Below are 25,553 nucleotides of genomic sequence, written 5' to 3'. Positions count from 1 at the left end.
CAAGTTTTCTGGGTGTAAATATATCTCCTTGTTTGTTTATATTCGTAATAAAGGAAGCTATGCATGCTGGTTATAAACGGACATCGTTCTCTTTTTTGGCTGCTGCCTCGTGGGTAAAAGCGCAAAGCTTGTTGTGCAGAACAGTGGAGCCAGTGTAATCAAACCCGACGTTAAGGCGCCCATTTATCTTAGTCCCAATAGTTTGCTTGATAGTTGCGCCCCTTAGTCAAGCCAGGATTCGCTTATGTTTTAGGGTTTAAATCAGATTCGACCCAAAAATGATAACTGTAACTGTGATGTATGTTAATACCATACTTCTGCTTGTGGGTTCCACGAGAAAGGCAAACGTCTAGGGTCTGTGACTATTTGGGCTTTCATGACACATTATACTGACGTCGCGTCGTAACTGAAATATTGTTCAAAGTGTGTAGCTTAAATCACTGACCGCCTCATGGTCTACGGTTAAGAATATCTGAAACATTGATACGTGTAGCAACACATTGGTTTTATTAAAGTTTTATCGCAATTCTTCCGCGGACGAATGGGTTCGAGTTGACTCTGGGCGGGAAGCAAAACTGGAAAGAGGAAAGAAGTTTCAAACTCTTGTGTGACAACATTTGGTTTGTCAGTTCGTTGTTTTGCAGTCGGCAGTGTCCTAGGCATATGACGGTTGCCTGTAAATAATCGAGTATAGGCCAAACAAGTGATTGATGCAACGAGCAACATCCCGCCCCGTCCGGGTACGATGACACGCCTGGCCACCCGATCCGTTTAGTCGCCTCTACGATTAGTACAGATTCCTGGGGACCATTTGTAACAAAATGGGGATGTGGTTCGTTTGTTTGTTGTTTAACGCCGCCCTCGAAAATTTTCCAGCTATATGACGACGATCTGTAAATAATAGAGTTTGGACCAGACAGTCAATTGATTGATATGGACATCGATCTAGGCCATTGGGACACGATGACATGCATCAATCAAGTCTGAGTCTGACCCCCCGATTCCGTTAGTCTCCTCTAACGACAAGACCCGTGAAGATCTGGGGTAGAAAAGGTCTTCAGCAACCCATCCCTGCCGTAAAAGGCGAATATGCTTGTCGTAAGAGGCGAATAACGGGATCGGGTATTCAGGATCGATGACTTGGTTGATGCATGTCATCGATCCCAATTGAGTAGATCGATGCTCATGATATTAATCACTGGATTGTCTGGTCCAGACTCGATTATTTACAGACCGCCGCCATATAGCTGGAATATTTCTAAGTGCGGCAAAAAACAGCAAACAAGCAAACCAACCAACTCTTAACGGCAAGCATTGGTTTGAAGATCAATTCTAACCAAGATCTTCATGGGTATAATGGGGATAAAAACGTGGTTCCGAGAACAGAAATAACTAGTTCAAGCGTGCACATACGGTGTTGTGACGTCAAATCCTGAATTGGACATCTGGTTGAGTATAATATCGCATTCCTTTAAAAAGTTACTTGTCGGTGAGGTAGCTCAGTTAGTCAACCATTTACGGCGATAACACCGGTTCAAATCCATAAAAGAGCACCAGCTGTGGAGCAGATTTAACTACTACGTATCCGCTGTGTTTCACGTATCCCTTAATCTGCAGTGGTAAACGTCAGAAACCTGCATTATTTCGGTTTTTCCTTCCACACGAAGCTCAGGTGTTGTGACGTCACTGAAATACTGTTAACAAATTCACTCTTGCCATGCGTTACTGATGTTGGGCAAAGAGGCCTACACGAGTTATCTCCCATGTAACGATAGGGAAAAGAGCTTTTTCCTGAACTATTTCCCAGGCGCATTCACCGATATGATATATATATATATTTAATGAACATATCTTCATAAACATCTGCATACATCACTAATAAATAAAACATTATCTTTCTATCAAGACTGGCCTCGCGTGCAAGTCACGTTACTGATCATGTGACCGAATGTGATGATCACATGACCACACATCTCATTTCTGATGGCAGGCGGTGAGAATGACAAAGAACAGGTACGTAAACATATAAGGTCAATCATCAACGCTTACTGTGTTTCACAACTTCCTAAAACGACGTCCAACTGTTGCTTAAAGTACACAGTTGCTCGGCTAGATTGTCAAAAGAAAACCGTAGTGGTTATGAAACTTACCGGTCTACTATACAGTCAAACCACGTTACAATGGCCGTGTGGAATGTTTGTATACGGGATATCTTCTCACACTGATACAGTGTTGTTGTCTCATATTGCATTACATGTTTACTGTTTGGAGATAAGATGCAACAATTGTGCAATGTAATGTCATTGTAAATCTAACACAAATAAGCGTAAAAAAAAGTAATTTGCTATCTGTGAATGGGTGAGTGACATCGGCATTATTGCGGTCATTTTGCGGTCATTTTGCGACATTCAGCTAAAACGAAATGAGATTTAGGGAGTAGGTAACGATATAAAACGTTATTTGTCACTGTCTATCGCAAATATCCTTGTACATGTAAATACTGTTTCCTCATAGGAAGTGTAACCTTGATCATGTCGGGTTTTTTATATTTTTATCCTTTGATTTTTGATGATTATTTTGGCACTAGATTGACCAAATATCCTTTCTGAAATATGTTTAATGTACATTTAAATCTTAATGTCAATATTAAAACTGAAATATCTGTATTTGTGTTTACACTCGTTAAGGGGAAATGTGTGGTAACTTGTGAGCTTGTGTTTTACACTACTATACATTAAGATAGGCGTCATCCCGATATCCTGGAGTGTTTGTACACAGAAGATAGATTCATGTGTTAAATAAGGCTGTCCACATCATCTGCGTGGCATTATTAACTCTCATTTACCAGACATCTGTATGATCATTGTCACTTTGGGCATAGAATATTCTTTAAAATGCAAAAGACATGTACAAGTTCTGTGTCTTACTTAAGAAATAAACGACGAATGGCTGTTGTTTATCGTACAATAAAACACTGAAGGGAGAATAAACCACGAGTGGCGCAGCCCCGTGTGGATTATTCTCTCTGCAGTGTTTTCTTAACTTATGTATATTGCTACTGTTACAATGACTGACAGACAATAGTTCACTCTTATTTTCCCCCAGTTTTTAGTACACAAACATATTGGTTTCAACACTGGATGCTTCGTGTAATTACACTGAGACCAGATGCGACCAGGCCACGCGAGGAGAGGTTGCACCTTCACCCTACGACTAAATTTAAGCCCAACGTGAAAACCAAATAATTCGACGTTATCAACGATAACCCGCTACAATAACAAGTACACTATGTGGTGAATGTAGCTGCTGGGATTGATGTATTGTTGATGTATTATGTATGAGAGCTTTGATAATGATGAAATTATCTTCAGTAATTCTCACCGAGCATTTTTGCTTCACACTGATTGGCTACTGTGTTCCATTTTTCGCATTGTTTTCGTTATCTGCGAAGAAAATAATCGTCACCTGACGTCATAAAAGCGCTGTCACAAATAATTGAAGATGACGTCATCCATTGTGGGTTACGTCACAAACAATATTATGTGACCTTGATCTAATAATAGGGAAACAGCTAATATTTCCACATAAGATGTTACATTCCACTTTTTTCTAATTTTTCACAGAAAAAAGGACTATGGGTAATAATATAACGAATAACCCATGTATGAATGATATGAATTGAATAAAACTCGGAGACAGGTCTTCTCGGATATACAATAAGTAGGAATAGCGTAGTAACCCTCGACAAAGTAGACACAATTTATGATGACAACTTCTCTACTTAAATCACATCCCGCTGTCAAGCAAGGGCAACGGTATTGACAACGGTATAAGGATCTGTACAGAAACAGTACAGTAATTAAAGAGGTGAGGTGAAATGGGGTTTAACGTCGCGTCCAAGATTATTGCACTTATATAGTGACGTGCATGTACGTGTGTGTGTTTGTGTGGCTGCTTGTACTAGTCCGGACTGATGCTGATTTATAGTGCTAGCTCACTGAGATACCATGCCGCAGTTTAACATGAATACCCCACTCAGACACTGTATACTGACTCCGAGCCGACCATTCATTGTTTTAGCCCCTTAATGCCGACCGCCAGACAGGGTAACAACAAGTACCATCTTTTAACCTCTTTTGGTATGACGTGGTCGGAGATCAAACCCCGGACCTTCCGCTCTCCGGGCGGACGCTCCACCACTAGACCACAGAGGCGGTCCAGTAATTAAAGAAGTTGTTATCTATGAATTGTATCTACATTGTCATCCGTTAATTTCTAAGTAATGCCTATCAAACAATTAATTCGTAGTAACTCTTGTAACTGTGACCTCTGTCATATCGCGGGAGACAACTGCAGTGATACAGTGACTTGCTGATCTCTTAAAAAGGGAAGGGTTATAATGGGGAAATAACTTAAAATTTCTAAAAGATAAGAGATACCGGTTTCTAGTAATAGTTGTATGATAATAGTGAACGAATTGGGAACACATAACAACCGGTAGTGAAGTATGACAGTAGATGTTGTGACCGCCAACGATCTTGATTGACGATAGGGAAGATGGGAAATTTCAAAGTTGACATTTTTGGATCAGTAGTGCGTAATACCGCCACGATATATCAAACGTTCATTCGCTCCACGAAACATACTGTTTTGAGGGAGTCTGTTCCCGTCCTCTTGCAGCGCCTGGCAACGTTCAGCCAACGTGGTCTGCGGCCTATGACGTTGACGTACACGTCTCCCTATCGTGTGCCAGACAGTGGGGGGAAGGTCTGGGCTCATTGTTGGTCATGGCAATCTGTGGATGTTGTGCTGCAGGAGGTGAACATTGACGATTCGTGCACAGGAGCACGGTAGTTGCCGTCCTGAAAGACAAAACGTTGACACACATGCCTCGCAAACGGGACATCGAAGGGTGTCAGTGTGTTGTCCCGATAGTACTGTGCAGAGACCCTTCCTTGCACAATATGGAGTAGGGATTGGTCAGTCATAGTGATGCCACCCCACACCATAATCGATCCTTAGCCAAATCTGTCATGAGGTCTCAGGTTGACATTGGGTTGACGTTCATTTCGACGTCGCCAGTCACTGACAAGCGACGATTGCCCCAGTTTCGACGTTATGTACACCATTGAGCCCTGTGGGGAATATGACGATTTGCAAGGGGCAGCACAGCTTGGCCGTCGAGCTTGGAAATAAGCTGCATATAGACGATTTCTATTCGTCTGACTCGTATCTCGTCCTCCAGTAGCCTGATGAAAGAAGGAAAGATGCAGCAATTTGATGCGCCGTTTGAGCCCCACGTCATAGAGCCTGGTTTTGGATCAATCAATCCTGTACACTTGTCCTTGACCTTGGACGCCCTGAACGGGATCGATCGACATTATTTTGAGTTTCTTGGTACCTGTTCCATAGTCTGCTTATTACAGACCGTGAGACGTTGAACCTGTTGGCCACCTGTTGACTTCTGTTTCCAGCATGCCAAGAGCCCGTAGACGCTCCACGCGTCGCAGAGGCCGCATCGCTAGATCATAAACAAACAATGAATGAAAAGCAGAATCAATAAGATTGACCGACATGATGATCCACAGAGATTAATCGACCTTTCTTGAAAGCGTCAAACCCAGGAATGACACTCTACGCATGCGTGTAACGCTACTGCGTGCTGCACGTGCAAACGATAGTACGTGTTTTGGTGTTTTACAGACATACACGTTCTTGCATAGTATGTTTGTCGTCAACATTTATCTTTGTTCTAATACTTGGAATTAACATTTATATTTCACGGTCCCCTACTTTTTAAGTGTATATTATGTGGCCCTTATCCTACGAAATCATCTTTATTGCAAGGGATGGATAATAAGCATAGAGGCCGTTGGTAATATATATCGTTCTCTTTACATTGTGCTACTATCTACACCGATATCATATACGTCAGCGCCGGTCATAAGATAATGACCTTGCAGTATGTGGGCCCACACTAACTTGTGTGTAAAGTAGTGTTATCTGCCCGAATATGATGTCAGTCACTCCAGACGTCAGTGAGGAATGTAGACGACCACGGTCGGAGAAACATGCCGGTCAGGGTGATGGGACGGAGAGTTTACGGCTTCTTTGCCTCATAGGGGCGGTGGGGTAGCTTAAAGCAGTCGTTCCTCACGCCGAAGTCCCGCGTTCGATTCCCCACATGGGTACAACGTGTTCCCCACCGTCATATTGCTAGAATATTGCTAAGGGGAAAACAATATTCAATCACTCTTTAACTCAGAGATTCTTGTGAGAACTCGGTGGTTAAAGTGGCAGAACGTCGAACGACGTTTTATATATACATGAAAGTCGTACCCAGGTATAACCATTGCCCACGAGTGTCAAGTGAAGGTGAAGGTCGTGATGAGGTTAGATAGCATTGTCCCGTATCGTGGAGACCTGACATATGTCCATGTTAGTACTGAAGACTGATTCTAGTGATATCAAGAGTGACCTAGGCAGATATCATTTACTGAGTTTGCTGCTAGATTTTTTTCTTGGCCAACCATGTTTGATAACTGATACCCGAAGAGATACGCACACCGGCCAAACCGCCCTCATTTCCTTCTGTCAAACATGAATCGTCGTTTGAAAAAAACCCATCAGTTATCAAAAACTAAATAAGTTTTGATATAGACCCAAGAATAGCATCCAAACATCTGTAGGCCTATAAACCAAGTATTAAATAGATACATGGAATCAGTTTCCATTTGAACTCATGATATGTCGTGTATTTTCCGTTAACTTCTCAAGTCTCGTCTCTTCTATCTGTTCGACTGGCATTCTAGAAAATGGTGAGCATATACACCGTTATCAAGCTTGAGTGATAACGGTGTAATAATCCACATCGAAACGTCGCTATGTGCAGTAAACCAGATGTTGTTATCCATAAAGTTGTACGTTTCCATATCTCATCTCTTCCCCCAAGCCTTTCGCTACAAACGTTCCAGTGTGCGCCTCGAGCATGTCATACTGCAGAACTATTACTGTATGTCCAACAGGCATCTCTCTATTCACATACCAATCACACGGAAATTACCAACATGTCAAACAGGCACCACCTTATCATCCACAGACGTGTCGGGCAGCATGCTCTCCACAGAAGTTTCAAACATTCACGATGCTCCCCACAGACGTGAAAAACAGGCACCATGCTCTCCAAAGACGTGGCAAATCGGCACCATGCTCTCCCCAGACGTGACAAATCGGCACCATGCTCTCCCCAGACGTGACAAATCGGCACCATGCTCTCCCCAGACGTGACAAATAGGCACCATGCTCTCCCCAGACGTGACAAATCGGCACCATTCTCTCCCCAGACGTGACAAATAGGCACCATGCTCTCCACAGACGTGACAAATAGGCACCATGCTCTCCACTGACGTGACAAATGGGCACCATGCTCTCCCCAGACGTGACAGACACCATGCTCTCCCAAGACGTGACAAATAGGCACCATGCTCTCCCCAGATGTGACAAATAGGCACTATGCTCTCTCCAGACGTGACAAATAGGTACCATGCTCTCCACAGACGTGACAAAGAGGCACCATGCTATCCTCAGACGTGACAAATAGGCACCATGCTCTCCACAGACATGACAAACAGGCACCATGCTCTCCACAGACATGACAAACAGGCACCATGCTCTCCCCAGACGTGACAAACAGGCACCATGCTCTCCACAGACGTGACAAATAGGCACCATGCTCTCCACAGACATGACAAACAGGCACCATGCTCTCCACAGACATGACAAACAGGCACCATGCTCTCCCAAGACGTGACAAAGAGGCACCATGCTATCCTCAGACGTGACAAATAGGCACCATGCTCTCCACAGACGTGACAAACAGGCACCATGCTCTCCACAGACGTGACAAATAGGCACCATGCTCTCCACAGACGTGACAAATAGGCACAATGCTCTCCACAGTCGTGACAACAGGCACCATGCTCTCCAAAGACGTGAAAAATAGTCACCATGCTCTCCACAGACGTGACAAATAGTGTCCATGCTATCCTCAGACGTGACAAATAGGCACCATGCTCTCCACAGACGTGACAAACAGGCACCATGCTCTCCACAGACGTGACAAATAGGCACCATGCTCTCCACAGACGTGACAAATAGGCACAATGCTCTCCACAGTCGTGACAACAGGCACCATGCTCTCCAAAGACGTGAAAAATAGTCACCATGCTCTCCACAGACGTGACAAATAGTGTCCATGCTCTCCACAGGCGTGACAAACAGACACCATGCTCTTCACAGTTGTGTCAAACTGACACCATGCTCTCCACAGACGTGTCAAACAGACACCATGCTCTTCACAGTTGTGTCAAACAACCACAATGCTCTTCACAGACATGTCAAACAACCACCATGCTCATCACAGACGTGTCAAACAGACATCATGCTCTTCACAGACGCGTCAAACAGACACCGTGCTCTTCACAGACGCGTCAAACAGACACCATGCTCTTCACAGTTGTGTCAAACTGGCACCATGCTCTTCACAGACATGTCAAACTGGCACCATGCTCTACATAGACGTGTCAAACAGACACCATGCTCTTCACAGACATTTCAAACTGGCACCATGCTCTTCACAGACGTGTCAAACAGACACCATGCTCTTCACAGACATTTCAAACTGGCACCATGTTCTCCACAGACGTGTCAAACAGACACCATGCTCTTCACAGACATTTCAAACAGACACCATGCTCTTCACAGACATTTCAAACTGGCACCATGCTCTCCACAGAAGTTTCAAACTGGCACCATGTTCTCCACAGACGTGTCAAACAGACACCATGCTCTTCACAGACATTTCAAACTGGCACCATGCTCTTCACAGACGTGTCAAACTGGCACCATGCTCTTCACAGACATGTCAAACGGGCACCATGCTCTCCACAGACATGTCAAACTGGCACCATGCTCTTCACAGACGTGTCAAACTGGCACCATGCTCTCCACAGACATGTCAAACTGGCACCATGCTCCCCACAGACCATCTGAAGACGCATCATGCAAGCATCATAATCACATAACGTCATTCTTAGTTTAATACCAGCAATGTCTCTCACACACAAAAACTACGCCGAAACTTTACATAAATTTACATTTATTTTCACAAACTCATCTCTTTGACTCTACCTGTTACAATAAAACAAGTACTTAATTAATCTTCTTCATTCTATCACAGCAGTCATCCCAACTGTTCCCTGTCGCTTGAAGAGTTTGATAGGGACAACAGTGTCTATTGTAGCGGTCACATCTATATACGTGTACATACATCTATTCACAAGACACGTTTCACAGATACACATACTGACTGATTGCATCAGAATCACCAAAACCTGGTGAGATATGTGTGTTTATTACTTGCCCGTGAAGAGATCACCCGTTTAATAAACATACAGCTGTATTACACATTGTGTAATACCAAAACGCGTGCTTATGTACCCTCGGAAAACGTTTCACGAACAAATATTGAAAGCTCTCAGCATCCTTTGGCTTATTCAACGACATTGCGTGTGGAGTTGATAGATCACTGAGAGGAGCTTATGCACACTCGATGACCCCAGCCACAACTATTCACTCGTTTCATAAAATTGGTATTACACGGGAGCTCGTTTAGTATTATATAATTATGTTACGCCGCAATCAGCCATATACCAGCACTATGACGGTGGCCTGTAAATAATGCAGACTGGACCATACAGTCCAACGATTGATATTGTGATGGCACGCGTCCCTGATACTCACCACCAAATCCACAGAGTCGTCTCTAACCATGGATTGGCGGGGACCTAATCTAACCCGGAATCACCACGAGGTGATTAGAGATAAACAGAGGAGTTAAGGAAGGTATACACCCATGTGTCATGGTGGCTCACAATTAAGACAAACAAGAAATGGTAATTCGTGGGTATTGAATTACTACGTGTATCATACAGTGAACTACGTTTATAACGAACATGCTTATACAGAATTGACGGATATAACGAACTTATTTTTAGTCCCGGCCATTTGCTGTATAGATGCTGTATATATCTTATAACGAACTACGGTTACACCGAACTAAAATTAGTGGTCCCTTTGAGTTCGTTATAACCGTAGTTTACTGTAGTTTTGGTTTAGACCTTGAGTTTGCAGTGTTAATGCGATTGTTTTCAGCCTAGTAACCCCTATAACGTTTGTAATTATTGGGTCGAATTTGTAAGCTTTAAGTTTATACTTTCTTTTTGCCGGCAGGGGGCACGGGTAGCCCCGTCGTCTAAGGCGCCGCGATTCGCTGTGCAGAGTTGCGTCCCTTGGGCACGCCAGAAACCTATGATTGTGGGTTCGAATCCCGGTTCGCCCCGATTATGTTTCTAGGTTTGTCAGCACCATACCCGTGCTCGTGGGTTTCACCGAAGTGGTAAACGTCTGAGACCTGCATCAATTCGGGCTTTCCTCCCACATTAAGCTGACACGCCGCGATATAACTGGAATACTGTTAAAAGCGGAGTTAAACCCAACTCACTCACTCACTCACTCACCTTTTGCCGGCAGGTATAACTTCATTTTATACGAATCGTATATTAATTCAAAACTTTATTTAACAAGCTCATCTACGGAAATTGGTACAGACAGTATAAACACCAGGTACCCATTCCATGCTTAACAATACGACCACCGTCAGCAATGAGACCAGCTGTCCCCAACTGACATTTATTGGGACGAGGCTGAGTGGTTGGCATATATTGAATCTAACAGTGAATGGTCAGTTCATTATTTCATTACGATATCCGACCAACCGTATTGTATTACCTCGAACAGCACACGTCCTCTCACCAAATTGAATATGCACACTTGATTCGACAAATCTAAATTAGATTTTGTTGTTGAATGTTTGTTCTCTGTCAGCCGACGAGGATGCGTTCATAAAATCCTTCCAGAAAGCTGTCTCTTATTCCGGCCATCGCTTATAATATACTCCCAACCACAACGTTTGTCCTTTATAAGAGACAACCTCCGTGGTCAAGTGGTAGAGCGTCTGCTTGGAGAGCCGATACCCGACCGCGTCATACCAAGAGACGTTAAAAGATGGTACTTGTTGTTACCCCCCTGATCGGCTCGGAGTCAGTTTGCTGTGTCTGAGTCGGGTATTCATGTTAAACTGTGGCATGGTATCTCAGTGGGCCAGCACGAGAAAATAGGCATTAGTCCGGACTAGTACAAGCAGCCAAATACACATACGTGCATGCACGTCGCTATGTAAGTGCAGCAATCTTGAATGCGACTAGAAACCCCATTTCACCTCACCTCACCTCACCTCACCTCACCTCACCTCACCTTGATATTTGTCACATTCTGAGGTCACGGAAGACCCTTAGACATCAGATTGTTTGTTTGTTTGTGTGCTGTTTAACGCCGCACTCAGCAATATTACAGCTATATAACGGCGGTTTGTAAATAATCGAGTCTGGACCAGACAATCCAGTGATTGATATCATGAGCATCAATCGACGCAATTCGGATCGATGACATGCATCAACCAAGTCAGCGAGCCTCTTACGACAAGCAGTCGCCTTTTATGGCAAGCATGGGTCGCTGAAGAATTATTCTACCCCGGATCTTTACGGGTCTTTTAATTCGTCATAATAGTCAACTAAAGAATACCTTTTCTGTTCATGGTGGCACATGGTCCTGTGTACAGCACACATGTCACAATTCAGGAGAGCAGTTGACCAGGGCTTCGCGCCCTGCCCCACACTGAAGGACATGTGGTCTCTCCTTAGGCAAGTGGCGTTAAACGAAATATACCTCTGTTCATCCAGCAGTGAATGGGTACCCGGTAGGATGAAATGGTATTGACCGTTAAACCTTCTAGAGTCTCACAGGCAGCTTGTGTTGTATACTCCCTAGGAAGCTGGGAATACAAATCAAGTGCACACTGATCCATTGACTAGGGTAATGATTGAACATTAAGTGGATTTGGGTGTGGATTTGGCGCATAATGAATATACACATTACTATCTGTCATCATGGTATCCAAAGTATCCCTATCAAACGTAGGAGTCCGTGACTAAGTATTATACAAACAAAACTTCATATAACTGAGGTATATAGCCAGCTATTCGTTGCGATGTTGTTTCGTGGTTTCACGTTTTGAGTATATATAGTGGACGTTGAGTAAATCCCGTGGATACTCAGACGCTCAAGAAAACGACGCTCAAATGCTCGGGAAAACGACGACCAAGCTATCGGGAAAATGAAGCTCAAATGCCCGAGGAAACGACGCTCAAACGCTCCGTAAAACGACGACCAAGCACTCGGAAAACGACGCTCAACCACTCGGGAAAACGACGACCAACCGCTCGGGAAAACGACGACCAAGCACTCGGAAAACCGACCCCGATAACATCCCGATAACATGAAGGAAGTTATGCTGCCTTGTTTCCTACGCATCCTTTTGGACACATGGTAGTTTTAAATTGTGTTTCTTTGGTAGGCCTGTATATGCATGCATTGACAGGACATGTCGCTAGTTTCAGTCCATCTATGCATGTATGTGAAACAACATGAACACATGCTTTCAAAGCCTACTTGCAAACGTCTCCTTGTCCCACTATCCGAGTGTTGTTTCTTCAGGGTGACCGACCCCACTTCTCTTCGAAGCTGGGCCTCATCTGCTCCTGCCTGGGGTGCATGGTGGGGACAGGCAACATCTGGAGGTTCCCCCGGATAGTAGCCACCAACAGCAGAGATGAGGGTGAGTAGGCGATGTCATATCCGGTGTCAGATACGTCAGCATACATACGCAATATTATACCCCCAAAGCTACTTCCCAGCGCGTGACACCTTCGTTACACTCTCGGTAACATCGCTGCCACCAGTGTGGGCGCGGCCATTACAAGAATCTTGAAACTTGCCCTCTAACCCCAAACGTAGTAACGTTTATACTTTTGTTTATGTCTTTGGGGATGCCATTATATTTCATTTTGAAAAGGTTTACGACTGACCATGTTTTCCGGATGAATTTACTTTGTTGTTTGTATAATCAGATTGGTTCGAAATTGCAGAATAACGGAAAATCAACCAACTTCTCCCTTACATTCTTACAATATCAATTACATGATAGTTTTAATAAAATAGAAATTCAAATTGACAAAAAAAGAAAGTAATTTAGCAGCGGTAAGTGTATTCGACGTTACGGCAGTCGTCACTTGTGTGTAAACATAACGGTCATTCGATTGCGAGTTCAACTCCAAGCATGGTTAGGGCCACCTATCACAGTGGGGAGTTTTGACCGGTGGCAGCGATAGTATAGAGAGCTCCGCGAACGGGCTATCGCTGTGAGGAGCTTGCATACCTCCACGACGTCCATACACTGTTGTACCGAGGTTATTTCTGGACACGCAATTCTCTGTACAAAGTTGCGTCCCTGGGTAGAAATAGGATCATATTATCGTTTTCGAATTCCTCTATTAACGACAATTCGTTTGCCAGCTCCATGCCATAGCTCATCAAAATGGGGCGGTAGGGTAGCATTGTGGTTAAAGCGTTCGCTCGTCACGCCGAAGACCCGGGTTCGATTCCCCCACATGGTGTGAAACACATTTATGCTGTCCCCCGTCGTGGTATTGCTAGAATATTGCTCAACGCGGAGTAAAACCATACTCATTCACTCACTTAATCAAGTGATAAACGTCTAGATTTGCATCACTTCAGACATCCCCCTACATCAAACTGCATCGCTCACCCTATATATGAAGATGAGTGAGTGAGTGAGTAAATGTTGCTTTAAGCCGCATCTTTTTGAAGATGACTCCAATGTGTTCCCAAGTCATTGTTTTCTGTCACAAATGTGAAACATCACACATACATTATAACTCTCATATCTATGGTATAATGAATTTAATAAAATATTGTTTAATCACCCTAGTACCTACATTTAGTCTCAGTTAAATCCCATAAAGAATGATTTGGATCTACCGAGAAATGACAATGCTTGCCACCACCCACTGTGCCAAACTGTCTATGACCAACCGATGTGTGTCTTGTCTTCCAGGAGGTCTCGTCTTCCTCTTGGTGTGGTTCTTCTTCCTCGTTTTCTGGTCGATACCGATGCTTCTGATCGAATACGGCACGGGCCGGTACACCCAGAAGGCAGTGGTGGACTCGTTCCGTCAGTTCGTTGGGAACAAGGCGGCATGGTGTGGGGCGTGGATTACCATAGTTTCCTTCATGATCTCGTAAGACACCAACACTGACATTCCTTGGTATTTCCTGATGGAACAGCCCTTACGAAAACACTAACGTGTCGTAAAATGTCTTTTGAAGACACCCATGACATTCACAGATCTGAGACCAAAAAATATTGATCGCCCTAAAAACATTTCGTGCAAAACTGAAAGACGCGCACGGTTTTAGGAAACGTTTTTGTTCCAATTTATCGTGACCTAATGGTGTGTTAAATGTTCCTAACCAGTTGCATTTATTTTTAAAATAATACTTGCTTCACTTGTATCGACATGGCTTACATTATCGCGTATCCAAGGTATTATATCTTCTTTCTCTTATGATAGACACCCTGGACACATTTATATCACAGCGAATTTGAACCCGATTTAAATTACATGACGCTAAAAATCGCCGTCCAATCGTTTACAATCACGAGCTAGAGTTATACTTATATTAAGGGAATCACGTCTCTTCCGCAACAAACCTTTGATGGTGAATGGGTCTAAGGTATTTATCATGATAGAAAGTAGATATAATACCCTGGAACATCGAGGATGATATACTGATGTTCCAGATGCTACTACTCCGTGATTCTGGGATGGTGCTTCTACTACTTCATCTACTGCATCTTCCACGAACTGCCAACTGAGGAGGAGGAATCCAAAGCTATATTCTCCGACTTCGCGGAGGTAACCACATGTCCCGGACCGCCTCTTCCGCTTATAACTTTCTTCCTTCTTTCATCTGTTTGGGGAATTCGAGATATGGTTACGGCATTGGCTCAACACGGCAAATCATTGGTTGCATTATTAATATAATACGCATGAAGCCGATTTTTGTAGTCTCCCGATGTGATGTGGACAGGGTATTGCTAAAAGCGGCGTAAAGCCTCACACATTCACTGTCGCTCATGTATAATGTTTACAGCGAAAGAGAATGCACAATTGAACACATGACAAGTTTAACAGTACTACTCAAGATATAGAAGCTTCAAATATTAATCATATTACCACAACTAAAATCGATTAAGGAAATGATTTGCATTTAATTTAACATATAAGTTGTAATGATTGTTAAATGTGTGTGTATATTATTGCACAGAATTGTTTACGTTCGGAGTCAGTTACGTATATAACATGGCGTACCCGCAATGAAACCTTTGGATTCGATGTCTGTTTGACAGGCTACCTTGACCTCATAATGTACGTGCACAACGTGTCTTGTTCCTCGTGTTCATCATTCATCGTGTGATTGGTCTACGTTGTAGCTCGCAAGATCGGGAACCGTTCCGTAAATCCGTGGGAATTCATTGTTAAAATACGTCTGAATAAACCTAGTCGTGCCTTAAGAGACGTCTTAATTGATTGATCATGTTTCTAGGTTTATCAGTACCATACCCGTGCTCGTAAGTTTCACCAAAGTGGTAAACGTTTGAAACCTCCATCACTTCGGGCTTTCCTCCCACATTAAGCTTGCACTCAATGTAATAACTGGAATACTGTCTAAAGCAACATTAAACCAAGAAAGGTTTTGCATCCTCACGAAAAATGAGTTCATCTGACAAGTCATTGTTTCATCTGCCTTGGAAATATTTATGATCAAGACCCCTGAATGCATACTGAAAAATCCATCTTCATGTTTCTAGGTTTATCAGTACCATACACGTGCTCGTAAGTTTCACCAAAGTGGTAAACGTTTGAAACCTCCATCACTTCGGGCTTTCCTCCCACATTAAGCTTGCACTCAATGTAATAACTGGAATACTATCTAAAGCGACATTAAACCAACTCACTCATTCACTGACCCACCCACTCCCTACTGTACACAGAAAAGCGCTTGGCCGGTACTGACTCACGGGATCGCCATCGTCATAGCTGGCCTGTCCGTGGTGAAAGGGGTCAAGACTATAGAGAAGGTCAACATGTTTCTCGTCCCCGTGTTGTTGCTGATCCTGCTGTTCACGTTCGTGTGGTCATTGACACGGAAGTACGCGGATATCGGCATCAAGTATCTCTTCACGCCAAACTGGGGTATGACAATATATGTGAATAGACATGTTATCGGAAATGCTTTTCTTTGCGGGAAGACACCCTCCCCAATTATGGTATTTGTTATCGCTAGGGTTAGTTTTACGTCCCCAAAAGACAGGAAACCTGCGTGCCTCTGCCAAGTAATTATTTGTGCCTGACAAGAGGTTTTGCATCCTCACGAAAAATGAGTTCATCTGCCTTGGAAATATTTACGATCAAGACCCATGAATGCATACTTAAAAATCCATCTTCTGACCTACCAAAACAAAAGGTTTTTTTCCTCCTCAGTAACACAAACACGTGCGTGTTTTTTGGTATCTGTTTAACCGCTGAGAAGGATCGCAGTTAGAATAACTGGAAATAGGCCAGCATTCTAACAATAGGTCTTGCAGTCTTATAAACAGTTAAATGCATTTACAGTGACATTATTAATATGCTCCATACACTCCAGACTCTTTTGGCGACCCCCGTGTATGGGTGGACGCCCTCAGCCAGAACGCCTTCGACACCGGGGCTGGGTCGGGGCTCATGATCCCCTACTCCTCCTACATGACCAGGGAGAACGGCATCGTCCGATACGGCACCCTCATCCCCACCGCCAACAACCTCGTCAGGTACGGCCCTACGACACTGTTACAGTTCCTCTTACAACGCAGTCAGCAATATATATACCACCGTCTGCCATGTCATATGTCCAGGTGCAGGTGTACCAGCCGAATGTAATATGAGTGCTGGGTTTGGGTTTATACTGAATAATGTATTCTCGCTTTCTCGCGATATCGACCTTTGGAAACAAGCTTAATATGCCAAAGGTGCGAGAAAAAATCACGTGTTTGTGTCGGGAATTCGACATTTGTACATGATGAAATAATTCGCAATATCGCTATCTCGACTTCTGAAATCAGGCCACCTCAGCAAATCGAGAGTATGTATCATTCCATTTTATCGCGTTGTAGACGCTGTCAGTATCAGAAACACATTCAATGTTTTTTTCAAATCGAAGTTTAACCAAATTCGCTCACTCACTCACTCACTCACTCACTCACTCACTTTTATTCAGCCTGATATCCGGGATCACCGTGTTCTCCACCGTGTTCTCCGCCATCATCGTCACCAAGCCGTCCCTGACGCAGTCCAGGATAGTGGGCATCATCAAGGACAGTGGACCCGGAAGTACTGGGCTCACCTTTATCTGGTCAGTGAACAGCAATCATGACCGTCCAGTAGTTCGTCTCAATGTGTTTTAGTCGACGCATTGTCCTACTTTCGATTACCCCGTGTATCAGATCTCCTTTATATTAAGAGGCCCATTCGATCCCCAATAAAGTGGTCTTAGGTTGGTTGTAGATGGCTTACAGCCTTGTTTTAATTGATTAGTCTTGATATATGGAATAATTATGTCTTCTTATTTTGCCATGGTTTTTTTTTTCCAAATATGTGATAGTTACATTACTAGTTTACTGTCCCTTGTCGACGGATATTGTTATAATGATTAATTTGTCTCATCGGCTGAAATATTACCGATGCGACGTATAATTTTCACTCACTCACTCATTCACCCAGACCCATTCGCTGCCATAACTTCCGTTTGCGTAGTGACGTCATCATCTCCATCTGTCATAGTCTTGAGAGGGACTTGTTTTCGCACATGAGAGCAATTTCACTGGTCAACTAATTTTAGCTGTATGTCACTCTACTCATAAAGAAGCTCTGGAAACGAATGGGTGCAGGGTACTTGTCATAATAGATTTGAGATAAACTACAGTCTGCTTTTCATTCAGTTGTCTGAAAAGTCCATACCACAGCAATTTTATCAGATATAATAACATCTGATTCGTAATGATATATCACTGACTGTTTTTTGAAAATCGGATGATTGTTACTTATTTATTCACTGATGTGTATGTACTGAGTTGATGTCTTCTCATCCGGGTGTTTTGTGTATCTGCAGGATCCCAGTTCTGTTCTCCTCGGTGGGAATATTTGGCAGAGTACTGTCCGTCCTCTTTTTCCTGACTCTCTCCTTCGCCGGAGTTACATCGCTTATATCGAACATCGAGCTGTTCACACATACTCTGCAAGACTTTGGATGTAAGTTCCAGCATGGGCTTATATCCCGACATATCAGTTATATATCCCAACGTATCAGTTCTATATCCAGACATATGTTATACATATCAGTCATATATGTCCCGATATATCAGTTATATATGTCCCGACATATCGGTCATATATGTCCCGACATATCAGTTTTTATATCCCGACATATGAGTTATATATATCCCGACATTTGAGTTAAATATATCCCGACATATGAGTTATATATCCAGATATATGAGCTATATATATCCCGACATATTAGTTTTTATATCCCGACATATCAGTTATATATATATCCCCACATATCAGTTTTTATATCCCAACATATAAGTTAAACTATCCTGCCATTTGAGTTAAATATATCCCGACATATCAGTTATATATCCCGACATATGCTATACGACAGCGCCATACGACGTCGGCCTGTAAACAATCGAGTTTGGCCAGACATCAAGTAATAGTAGACCAGATAATCTAAGGACACGATAGCACTTCACTGATCCTGCTGAAACCAAAGCGACATGTCACATTTAAACCACGTCCTCAGCGCACAAGGGCTGAGACTCTGCCGCTTTTAAACACAGAGTAAGTGACTGAGTTGGGTTTAACTCCGCTTTTAACAATATTCCAGTTATATCGCGGCGTGTCGGCTTAATGTGGGAGGAAAGCCCGAAGTGATTCAGGTCTCGGACGTTTACCACTTCGGTGAAACCCACGAGCACGGGTATGGTGCTGACAAACCTAGAAACATAATTTGGGCGAACCGGGATTCGAACCCACAATCATAGGTTTCTGGCGTGCCCAAGGGACGCAACTCTGCACAGCGAATCGCGGCGCCTTAGACGACTGGGCCACCCGTGCCGCTTACAAACACAGAAAAACAACCAAGACATGTGCTCGTTTTGCACTGGAGGCAGTTTTAATGTGTCGACCTATGCTTTCCTTATGACACTACAGATGCTATTCTTGCTGTGTGTTTCTAGTAAAGAGGCGATACGGCACCCCGTTAACAGTCGCTTTGACGTTCCTCATTGGGCTCATGTCTGCGCTGAACTTGGACATTCTCACAAATCAGGTAACGCCGAGGATTTTCAAAACTTTCAAGGGCTTAACAACAATAAAAGCGACAACAACATTTCAATAATCATATGAAATTTCTACTGAAAGCGGAGTTGATTGTCCGATTCCGACTATATCATGAGCATGTGTTAATGAATCACTATCAAATAGTGATAATACCAGGCGTTCGCGAATACACTCGTAGGCCCAAGTGCCTCCCCGGGCTCAAATCACTCCCCTTCTTATTAACAAATATCCATATTTGATGTTCGTTAGGGCTGATATGTTTTGCTATAATAATAATTTCGAACTCTTTGTGTACAATATTTACAAATTGTTTTGACTATGTGTATGGAGAAGGATCTGTGACAATTAAAGCAGACATCTGGTTGCACAGGTGACCGTTGTGACGTATTAACTAACATTATGTTTCCCTCTCCAGGACTTTGTGTGGGGATTTGCTCTTGTCATCAACGGCCTGATGCTACAAGCGATGGTAATCATGTACGGCGTGAAGCGGTTCCGGACAGAGGTCGTCAACAACTTCGGCGTGGGGGACTGGAAACTGCCTTGTCTCTGGGACTGGATAGTCAAGTGAGCCGTAGATAGTAGATAGTTTCTATACTTATAGAAGTATAGGAAACTGCCTTGTCTCTGTGACTGGATAGTCAAGTGAGCCGTAGATAGTAGATAGTTTCTATACTTACAGCAGGGTAGGAAACTGCCTTGTCTCTGGGACAGGATAGTCAAGTGAGCCGTAGATAGTAAATAGTGTGAATAGTGTAGTAGATATGTTTGTGTACACTTACAATAGTAGGATACTTCCTTCTACCTTGTCTCTTGGACTGGATAGTCAAGTGAGCCGTAGATAGTAGATAGTTTCTATACTTATAGAAGTATAGGAAACTGCCTTGTCTCTTGGACTGGATAGTCAAGTGGGCCGAAGAAAGTAGATAATTATGAGAGCACAGCAGGATACTATTATTCGTATGTTCAGTCCACGGGAGCCGTGGGGACACAAGCATCGGAATTCGCTGTGCGCAGTAGCGTCCCTTAGATGTGCCAGAATCCTATTATCATGAGCTCGAATCCCAGATTCGCCCCCACTGTAGTTTTTCCAGCACTGTCCGTGCTCGTGGATATCACCAGGGTGGTAAACGTCCAAGACCTGTCCTCTACATATGTTTTAGTTGACCTTTGTTTGTATGGTCGCTTGTTTTTGAAGGTGTGGGGTAGCCTAGTGGTTAACGCGCTGGTTCATCACACTAAAAACCCTGGTTTCAATTCCCCCCACATAGGCAAATAGATTTTGGTATTCACCGCGGTGTTATTTGTTGTAATATTGTTAAAGGCCACGTAAAGTCACACTCACTGATTCTGTCTTCAGGGTTGTCGCCCCGCTAGAGGGCGTTGTGCTCATCGTGTGGTGGGCTATTGACCTCATCTCCAACTCAAGTGGAGATGGCGAGAAGTGGTATGAGTTCGGAAGAGAAACTTTCATTGTCACAGTGGTACAGGTAGGTTGTGGGAAACTGTGCGTGGGCGTTGTAGGGGATTTACGTGGGTGTTGTTGGTGACTGTGCGTGGGCGTTGTTGGAGATTGTACGTGGGCGTTGTTGTAGACTGTGCGTGGGTGTTGTTGGAGAGTGTACGTGGGCGTTGTTGGAGACTGTGCGTGAGTGTTGTTGGAGAGTGTACGTGGGCGTTGTTGGAGAGTGTACGTGGGCGTTGTTGGAGACTGTGCGTGAGTGTTGTTGGAGAGTGTACGTGGGCGTTGTTGGAGAGTGTACGTGGGCGTTGTTGGAGACTGTGCGTGAGTGTTGTTGGAGAGTGTACGTGGGCGTTGTTGGAGAGTGTACGTGGGCGTTGTTGGAGACTGTGCGTGAGTGTTGTTGGAGAGTGTACGTGGGCGTTGTTGGAGAGTGTACGTGGGCGTTGTTGGAGACTGTGCGTGAGTGTTGTTGGAGATTGTACGTGGGCGTTGTTGGAGAGTGTACGTGGGCGTTGTTGGAGACTGTGCGTGAGTGTTGTTGGAGAGTGTACGTGGGCGTTGTTGGAGAGTGTACGTGGGCGTTGTTGGAGACTGTGCGTGAGTGTTGTTGGTGACTGTGCGTGGGCGTTGTTTGAGATTGTACGTGGGCGTTGTTGGAGAGTGTACGTGGGCGTTGTTGGAGACTGTGCGTGAGTGTTGTTGGAGAGTGTACGTGGGCGTTGTTGGAGAGTGTACGTGGGCGTTGTTGGAGACTGTGCGTGAGTGTTGTTGGTGACTGTGCGTGGGCGTTGTTTGAGATTGTACGTGGGCGTTGTTGGAGATTGTGCGTGGGCGTTGTTGGTAAGTACACGTCAAAGTTGAGAGTGGCAACCATCTCCCGAGGCAAGGGAGTTAAGTGACTACAAAAGTCCAGTTTCCACCCTTGCCGAACTACCCTGGAATTTCGTGGCTCAATCGTAGCTATTACGAGTTACGTCCCTTCTGTCCCTCCTTTTGACCAATCAGATTCCACCTCTCATATCACTTGCATTGCTTCAAAATGGCAGCACCCAGTCAAGAAGATCTGATCGATAATCAAGATCTATATTGTAATAAAACGGGTTTTACCTCGCGAAGTGCATCAAATCATTTCAGCTCCTTGATTAAAAACATGGAAAGATTTGGAAAATATCTGTCCACGCCCTGTTAGCGGTATACATGCTTCGTAAATCCTGCAGTTGATCGAAATCTGCACGTTGAAATCCATATTATTTTCGAACCGGATGTCTACTTCGTTGCGCCATTCTGATTGGACTATGCATAGACTCGTTAGTCCAGCCAAAATGTAACTCCGGAATTCCAGCCCAAGTCGGCAAGGGTGGAAACTGTACTTTTACAGTCAGTTAACTCCCTTGCCCCGGGAAGATGAGTGGCAACACGTAGCCGTTGCTAGGGATCAATGTGCCAGTTGGTAGAGGTGACATTTGGGCATTACTAGATATGGTCGAGGCTTCATAATGTACGGATCGCCTTGAAATATTGTTATATGTGGGGTTAGTGAACACTCACTGTCTGAAAATGTTCAGTGTCCCACCATTGTTCAGAACAAGTGCCCTCAGCACAGTGTAGGATGGTCTGTCGACCACAGGTATACATGCCAGAAGACTTATCGGAATGTCATTTGGCGGCATTTGTACGATGTGTTTTTAACAGGATATGGGATGGTTTCAGAGAATTTTCACTTGTTTTAAGTTATCTACTCAAACAATTTTCACGGCTATTTTATCTTTTACACCTCCGCGCCAAATACTCATTTTACAATAAAGGTCTGCAGAGAAATCACTCATCGTCTTTACGGTTTTGCAAAAAAGTGTCATTAATAATAATTAATTTAAAATAGTTAAACCACATAAAAATGTCATCTACGAGAAAACATACTAAGTTATATATCATAGTTGTAACGCTCGTTGCGGCGCTAGTCTTACTCACTTGTTCCGTAAGTAGGGCGCGAAATGTACAATGGGAATTAATTCTGTATGATACAGATCTACCTATGACGACGATTTGTCAGTCCGTCTATGATAAGAGCCTGCATCGCGACATATAGAGATTACTAACTGAGTATGTTTCGGTATTAATATCATATATTAGGAATACCAAATTGCATTAAGCGAGCCTTTGCCTTTTGCCTTTCTATTCCTAATATGAGATGTTTATGATACGGAAACACACAAGTCTAATAATGTCTTTATCCTATAATGTCCTTCTTTAAATATTCGAGGTTCAATTCAGACCTAATGTCGCTCAAAGAAATAACTTTAGAAGCCGCGTAGGAATATTTTGTTTGAGTGAACCGCCCCATATATCATGTAGTGCAAAATACTTTGCAACCACACATGTCTACAGAATCACACACACCAGAAACCCGCATCAAAACCTATTGGGAACATTAGTCAATAATATATTGAACATGCAGAGATTTCAATTTAAACATAGTTCCTGCCAGGTGGCCTCATTTGCATATTTATCGGATTGGTTTGTAGCATCCATAACACTGTCCAATATATGATAAGTTCAGTTACGACAAGTCGTGAAAGGACCCCCGACATACGACAGTTCGAGCTGCGCAGTGAACATAAACTCATGCCCGCAGCCATTCTTAATGTGAAACGTAATGTTTCCACTTGCATTATTTTCAGTGGTTTGGCTTGATGATGTTGACAATCCTGTGCAATGTGGTGGCCATTGTATGTGTATCGAGATGGTCGAAGAGTTCGACCTACATGGTCTTCAAGGACACGAGTCATCTAGAACCACTCACGGCCTCAGCGCCGGAATATGGTTCAGTGAGCAAGAAGGACCTGCATTCCTCACAGACATACCAGGATATCAAGTTGTGATGAACGCTCTTCATAATCTCTTCATACTTAAAGTATATTCGTTCATGTCCATGTATGTTGTGGTAGAGTGACCAGGGCCCCATTCGCAAAGTGATCTTGGGCTGCGACTGTCGTAAGCTATGGTCGCTTTGCGGAACGGGGTCCAGTTTTGTGCAATCGACTCGAATGGGCAGTGCAATCCATCATTGTCTTCGTTATTTGAACTGAATTACGGTATAGTGTCCTTTCCGTGTTTGAGCATTTTAAAAATAATTTTGGATGGGCATTTCATCCCGACCAGATCACCCCAAGCTCCCTTGACGATAAAATCAAACATATTGCAAAGAATCAAACCTATTTCAGCTTGATTTATCTTCCCATGCTTTTAATGTAAGTAAGTAAGTATTTTGTAATCGAAGTTTCTTGGCAAAGAGGGGCTGTCGGGTAGCCTAGTGGTTAAAGCGTTCGCTCGTCACGCCGAAGACCCGGGTTCGATTCCCGACATGGGTACAATGTGTGAAGCCCATTTCTGGTGTCCCCCGCCGTGATATTGCTGTAATATTGCTAAAAGCGGCGTGAAACCAAACTCACTCAATCACTCACTTCTTGGCAAAGATAAACTGGTTGAAAAATGAAAACTTCAACTGTGTTTTAACACATATTGATTATCAATAAACATTTTTATTTTGCTGTTTTCAATCCTTTAGTCTTCATCTTCATCTGCATCCTGTATCCCGCAGTATGCACTATTTGATGTAAACGTCAGCCAATGTGTATCAGTACAATGACTGATGGTCGTCGTGCGCGACGGCGTGGGACGTTAGTCATGCTTCAACCATTGGTTGAGTAAGACTCTGTTACCTGGATATTAATCACTGGCAGAAACCGATATTCACCCACTGCGGTACTATATAGGTTCATCAGTCAGTTCATTTGAACAATTAATTTTCAAAACATCCCCAGCCTTTTGAATTATCTGTTTCTCGGCAAAGGCAACTATGCTTGTCGTAAGAGGCGACTAAGGGGATCGGGTGGTCAGGTTCGCTGACTTGGTTGATGCATGTCATTGTATCCCAATTGCATGGATAGATGCTCATGATGTCAATCACTGGATTGTCTGGTCTAGACTCGATTATTTACAGACCGCCGTCATATAGCTGGAATATTGCTGAGTGCGGCGTTAAACAACACAAAAAAACAAAAAAAAATCATGTCATGCTCATAGTATAAGATATATGCGTGAATCGGCGATCCCAGTTACTCCTGGTCATGTGTGCACTGGAAGAGCTATGTAAGACCCGTCAATATCTTCTTTATATACTAAACGTCACAAGAAATAATCTACCACTGGAATTAAAGCGGCGACTTAACCAACAGAACATTCGCGAATCATAGTAAAATGTTCTTGGATTTGATTACATCTTCATTGTCTGGAAGAAAGAGTCATACAGTGAAACACCGTTCCTCCGAACGCTGCAATTACGCTGCTAATATACTACTGGTACTGGGTGCTTTGCGAGTACCTGGGTCATGGTTTGTTAGTGATTCATAAACACATGCTTATAATATATTCGGAATCGTACATCGGATGCTTATGATTTTGGAGAAGACATTGTCGTTTGTATTCACTTAGAAGTATCAAACAAGATTGTCCTCTAAGCGAGGGTTGAGACGCGGACTAGCGGTCCGAACATGATGTCTGCTGTATAGAAACAGGTAAGAAAAACAAGTTGAAAAACGAAAACACAA

General features: G+C 43.5%; 1 protein-coding gene across 1 annotated transcript; it reads left to right on the top strand.

Moving 5' to 3' along the window:
• Positions 1-1,945: 1,945 nt before the first annotated feature.
• LOC124131687 (uncharacterized sodium-dependent transporter YocR-like) lies at positions 1,946-24,498 on the top strand. The gene is made up of 12 exons (XM_046495138.2): positions 1,946-2,013; positions 12,673-12,793; positions 14,093-14,276; positions 14,840-14,954; positions 16,094-16,295; positions 16,747-16,909; positions 17,356-17,490; positions 18,247-18,386; positions 19,379-19,470; positions 19,897-20,048; positions 20,842-20,971; positions 23,625-24,498. The coding sequence occupies exons 1-12, from the start codon at positions 1,984-1,986 to the stop codon at positions 23,823-23,825; spliced, it is 1,665 nt and encodes a 554-aa protein (XP_046351094.2). The 5' UTR covers positions 1,946-1,983; the 3' UTR covers positions 23,826-24,498.
• Positions 24,499-25,553: the final 1,055 nt, after the last annotated feature.

Source organism: Haliotis rufescens, unplaced genomic scaffold (genome assembly GCF_023055435.1).
Source record: "Haliotis rufescens isolate VD_foot unplaced genomic scaffold, xgHalRufe1.0.p SCAF_1, whole genome shotgun sequence".
Classification (NCBI taxonomy): domain Eukaryota; kingdom Metazoa; phylum Mollusca; class Gastropoda; order Lepetellida; family Haliotidae; genus Haliotis; species Haliotis rufescens.
The sequence above is the reverse complement of the archived record's forward strand: the minus strand, read 5'-3'. Positions and strand labels throughout refer to the sequence as shown.